Here is a 5,912-nt window from a genome sequence, read left to right as displayed (position 1 = left end):
AATAGAAATTTCTCTAGTAAGTTCAGATGACTTTCGTCGATTAAATACGAAGCTAGGTAGGAAACGTTGATATCATTTTTCGAAAGTAGACACAGTCAGGGGGTTGGAGTTGAGGGGCGAGTTGGACTATTACCGTGACCCGCCAAAATCCGCGGCGTAAATCACGACGAAGTTAGACGTACGACCGCGAGTAAAAGAAGCCTTTCCCCCGTTTATGGCTAGGGTTATTCGTCGAACGCGACTGCCCCGGAGGGTACGGACGCTCTCGTTTCCCCACTGTTTTAATGTCCTATCGATCTGGACCACCGCCGGCACCTGCCTCACACCCGCGGTATTACTATTGCCGAAGTATAAATTTTCCGGGTGTCTCCGTTAACCTCGAGGAACACGCGAAAATTTCTCCACTTCGACCACCTCTCTTTCCCCCCCATAGCCTGAAACCACGGGGCTGGTATCCCATCCGCCACTATATCCTTCGTCCGCCGGATACACGTACCTAAATCGCGGATTCTGATCATCGGGCGTCCAACATCCCTTCTGCCTCCACTCTAAAGATCTACGAGGAAATGCGAATTCTCCGGATTCTCATTCTCTCTGGAACTTTGACTACCTATTATGCCTGCCCGATGCGTTTAACGAGCACTCAAGTGTGTAAAACGCGTCCAGTATCGAACAGAATGCTTTCTAGTACTCGATAAATATCTTTTGACGATTGCAAGATACGAAGTACTAAACATTCTTACAATTTTCCATTTATAAAATGAACGACACGATGATTGATACAGTAACAGTGACGTAGTTACTGTGTAGCAAGGATTAGACTAAGTTAGGCTAGTTTCAATTTGACTCTTCAGGGCTCAAGCAAAATCGAGTAGAATGATTTCTACCATGTTTCGGCATTGATTTGGGACCAGTTTTGGGACCGGTTTGAGGTTTCGACTACGTTTTAGAATTGATTTAAGACCAGTTTTGGGTCTGTTTTGAGGTTTAAGACTGTGACCACGTTTTGGGATTAGAACGCTTGACCCCTAAGCCGATTCTAAACTTCGGTCGATAACCATCACCTATCCTAGCCCCCGGTTCGCTTAACCCTTGGACGAGCAACAACGGCTGTGGAGGAAGGTTCACCTACGCAATCCCCTTCCACGAGTAGATCGTTTATATGACGCGGCGCGCCGCGTCGACTGACCTCGTCGCCTAGACCCGGCTGTCTAAGTACACGTCAAATCGAATTTCTTGCACAACCGGGGATCGCCTATAGATAGGTCGCGATTCTCGACCGAGCGACACCCAACTGCTTTACACGCATTACTAAGTCATAGACGCTGCGACGGCACGCGGCTTCGGATTACGTGGCTCCAACGAAATGCCTTGTTCGCTGCGAGACGTGGCCGTCCGGTCGCCACCCGGGCTTCTACCTTTCTTCCTCCTTTTTTTCTTTCTCTTCACTGATACTGTTCCGTCGCTTATCGATTGAGACCGGCCGCGTTTCGAGACCCGGCGGTTATCGATTCGATATTTTATGGGAATATTATGTCGACGGAATTTTGGAATCAACAGCCACGTGGAAATTAAGAATATGAAATGAACCTTTTTGCCCCGTTGAATTTTATCCCAGGTATCCCGGGGAATTTTATGAAAGAGCTTTTTCATATTCCGATTTCTTGATTTATCGATTCCCCGCCAGGTCATCATTTCGAGCTAGTCAATTTTCTACTGATTCAGAGCCAAAAGTAATTTTTTGTATACATAAAAAAACCGGGTTTGAGTATCACTCAATATTTTCATTTTTATTGTACTATACAGAAGCTGGTATTTAATACTAAAGTAAACTTAAAGACTAAATGAGACGATAAGAAATTAAGCAAAAAGAAAAACAGCGCTTCGAGGAACGAAACAGAAGAAAGGCGAGAGAAAATAAGAAAACTTTAATTTAAACATTCATGTGAGAGACTTGCAAATATCGTACATGTCGTAATTTATTTACTTTATTCGTGAAACGAAATTACAGACACGTAATTGAACAAACAATTAATATTGAACTGAATAATGTCACCGATTTACGGGACGTCGTTAAATAAGTTCTCGGTGGGAATTTTTTCGTGCCACGTTATTCCAGCTAGTTCGAACTTTTACAGCGTCGTCGACGGCGGATCGATAAATTGAACGTTATTACTTTTTGCGCCGCGAGGCACGTCGCTACGTTAATAATAATTCTAACGACAACGATTAATGACGCGTAATTAAAGTCTAACGTAGACCGCTCGGTTACGTTTCCATTATATCAATTACGGCAACGTATACATTTTACCCATTCATTTCAGAAATTAACGTATCGTGAATTAACGAGTTCTATGGAATCAGAATGCTCGTTTTGTGTTTTACCGTGTCAGGCTGAAGGACGTATAATAAGATTTTCAACGTTTCCTCAATCAACGAGTTCGAATAAGAACCTTTTATCGTATCTTAAATAATATTCTTCAAATTGATATTATTTCAATATTAAAATAAACAAGATACATATTAATAATTTAAAACATGTAATAACGATTGTAAAAAATTACAAAATTCTCTTATGATTAATTCTCTATTATATCTGTTCCTAAGTGAAATCTAAATCTTCCTAGGCTTGTGAACATAAGAATTAGACTTTTTAATAGCTATGGGGAATTACTAATATTATTTACGAGACGACTTAAAGCATGTATGAACTGGAATAAAACGCAGCAGTAGCTTCGTATCGGGAATGGAAGTTCGAATCGGAAATACTTTATCCGGTGTTGCATCAACGATGCCGCTAGATAAGAAGTGCAAAGAAGAGTAGAAAGGTCTGGTTGAAGACGACGGCGATGGGTATGACGGTTATGATGCTAAGTTCCTCCGGTAGACTCGGGGAAAGGAAAAGTCAGTCGCCTAGGGAGGAAGAGGGTAGCTATGGAAGGTAACGGCTGGGGAAACGAGGCAAACGGCAGAGCCCGAGAGTCCTCGAAATGGCGCAAATGGCGGTACGAGAGGGACCAGAATGCCGTCGGACGGGTTGGGTTAGGTTAGGTAAAGGGAAACACCAAACGCCACCGTCCCTACTCGCACGTATCTACATACAGTAGAGCTCGAAGAGGTTTTCGATCCTTTTCGGCGAGACTCCTAGCGACGAAGGAATATTTCCAGTTTATAGTTTCCTGTTCCCCCTTTTTTCGCCCCGAATGCTACCGTCGTGTCACGGACGCCATTGTTTAGAATCAAACCGTAGAGCTGTTTCATGCAATTATGTGAAAATTCAATGTGCAGAAGCGATGAATGTCGCATATCAAATTTGTAACTTTAGTATGACGCCAGTTTTATAAAAGAACAATTAAATGTGAGTTTATAAAGGATTAAATGTAGGTAAATATGAATAAATAAATAAAGATGTGCTTTAAACTCTGAAGACTTAAAATGATAGAAAAATAAACTAGTGGATAAAAATCGTAAAATTCACTATACTCTTATCACAAAACTATTGCAATTTGCATCGTACATTCAAATCATAGTAACAGAGGAAAGAACTACCGCGTAACAACATCTGTACGAGTTTGGAAGTAATATGGATTTATATACGTATCAATAGATTGTCACTGACCATTTCTATCCATTGGGCGTGTATATAAGAATGGACGCGTTGTTTACATATGAGAATCGACGTGTATTTGTATGTCCGTATAAGAATGGATATGTACATTTAGCGTAAGTAATATATACGTAAACGCGTATTTATTACGCCTGTTCCACGCGGGGTAACGGTAATAGGCCACTTTTCTCAATCCACTCGAGCTATGCTTCTCAAACCAGAGCAGTAGTAAATAAAAGTTACGGCCACCATCTTGTGTTCCCCGAGTTACTACCTCTGGCTGTTGGCTCGTAATGTCCCGGCCTTTTTGTTTATTCCACTTGCCGATCTCTTTTTTAACGTCAGACAACGGGCCTGCTTCGTGACTTCGCTTTTATATGCTTCGCTCGGCATTCGATACCTAAGGTTCAACTCGAACGTAAACGATGGAAATACTACATTATACAGTACATATAATGTGTATTTATTGCCTGTTTAAAGTGAAACTGCTTGCAAACTGGATTCGCAGTTTTATACTTCTGGGCAACAACTATTTTTAGTTTTTTATTTTAAGAGGTACGAGTTTGTCATTGAATGATGGTTATGAAAAGTCCAGGTCAAGGGACATAAAGGAATAGCTTTGTGAAGGGTCTGTCTATTTTTTGGATTTTTAAAGAATAATTGTTTTACGGAAAATTTGTAGAAAAATGTATTTATTCTAAATAAATACATAAAACATACATTATAAAAAATACATAAAACAGTTCATGTAAACTTGCCATTACTATGAATTCATGAAATTACAAATCTATACGTACAAGTGAATTGATGTCCTAAAAATATAATTTTGCATTGAATAGTCCCAGTCTAATAGTAAATAATTTAGGCGCCGACGATTTTATGCCATCGGTAACTATCGCCGTCGGATTCTAGTTTAACTTCGAGCACCGTTTGCTAACCGTTTTCAAGTTTCGAGATACAGTTTCGCTCGTATCGTTTCAGGAAGCGGAAAGTGCCATCGGTGCCATGAATGGACAATGGCTCGGTAGCAGAAGTATCAGAACGAATTGGGCGACTCGCAAACCCCCTGCACCGAAATCCGAAGGTGAGTACCTCCACACGTATACACCTACTATCTATATATGCTATATATATCTACCTACTTGTCTTTTTCTGATCTGTATTGTACACAACAGTGGTGCATGATTGACGTTGTAATAAGGGAATCGCACAATCGACGATTTAGGGAAGATTAGGTTCCTTTTACTGATGCAGTTCTCCTTTATTCAGTGCAAGAATTTAGTTCATTGAGTAAACGTTAAAAGTAGGAGATTACATTTTTGGGGGATGAGATTTTTTAAATGATTTTAGCAACTTTCTAAAGATACATTCTAACTAGACTGCTTTATGTTTATGCAAATTTCAATTTTTATAAATAAAATTAAATAAACGAAAGGCATATAAACATTTGTTATCTTCAGTAAATATTAGGAACTATATTTTACCTTGGATATTTTGATTATTCACCTATTATTGTCTCTTTTAATTATTAGAGATTCCCATAAATGCATAAACATCTGCAGTTTAATTATAACTATCAATCACACTGTGCTAAAGATGTTGAGATACTTTTATTAAGGAAGAAAGAAAACAGGTAAAGGGTGTCAAATTTACATTTGACACAAATGGGAGAACGAAAACGGGTGGGAAAAATGAAATATCGTGGCAGCCCTTAACGAGCGCGGAATTTTTGTCGGCGTAGCCAGAATTCGATTAGGTTCCAGCCGGGCCAGGAAAAGCTTCCCCACCGCGTCGCTCAAGAAAACGGTTCCACTGCGAACGATTGCTACGCGAAAGATGGCAATGACGCTTCGGCCCGTTCGAGTGTTTGTTAATCGATACCGCGACACGGATTTCGAGGCTTGGTTTATTTTTTCCCTTTTTTGGGGAGGCCGAGTACGAAAGAAAGAGGCAGAGAGCGAGTATCACTATAGCCCTGGGGAACCTACGAAATCCTAAATGGAATAATCGTGTTTATTTTCATTTTTCCACGGTCGATTCCCACCGCCGTGTTTGACTTATAGAATGGCGCTACGATCTGGGATTTAAGCGAAATTATTTAAGAGGGTAGACTCAAATGGCGATAAGACCGGACGTCGATGTTATCCACTAAATTGGCTAAAAGTTAAGATATCCGAGTCTACGTCTTTATTTTTCAGGGACGTAAAATACGAAATTCGTTTTAATGTTTAGTTTAACATTCTAGGGTGCTCTAAAATTTATTTAACATGAACGCATGAATGAAACATAAAAAAGAATTATTGAT

General features: G+C 40.1%; 1 protein-coding gene across 3 annotated transcripts in view; it reads left to right on the top strand.

Annotated features, from left to right (window-relative positions):
• Nucleotides 1-4,593: 4,593 nt before the first annotated feature.
• LOC108623233 (nucleolysin TIAR-like) overlaps nt 4,594-5,912 on the top strand; it is a 63,548-nt gene continuing 62,229 nt past the window's right edge. For all 3 annotated transcript variants that reach the window (XM_026812045.1, XM_026812046.1, XM_026812047.1), the window contains exon 1: nt 4,594-4,691. In XM_026812045.1, the coding sequence (XP_026667846.1) occupies nt 4,613-4,691 (79 nt within the window). In that variant the 5' untranslated portion in view covers nt 4,594-4,612. The remainder of the gene's footprint in view (nt 4,692-5,912) is intronic.

Source organism: Ceratina calcarata, unplaced genomic scaffold (assembly GCF_001652005.2).
Source record: "Ceratina calcarata isolate Rehan_Ccalc_2016 unplaced genomic scaffold, ASM165200v1 scaffold255.2, whole genome shotgun sequence".
Classification (NCBI taxonomy): Eukaryota; Metazoa; Arthropoda; class Insecta; order Hymenoptera; family Apidae; genus Ceratina; species Ceratina calcarata.
Note: the sequence above shows the minus strand (reverse complement) of the source record. Positions and strands in the feature narration are given on the sequence as shown.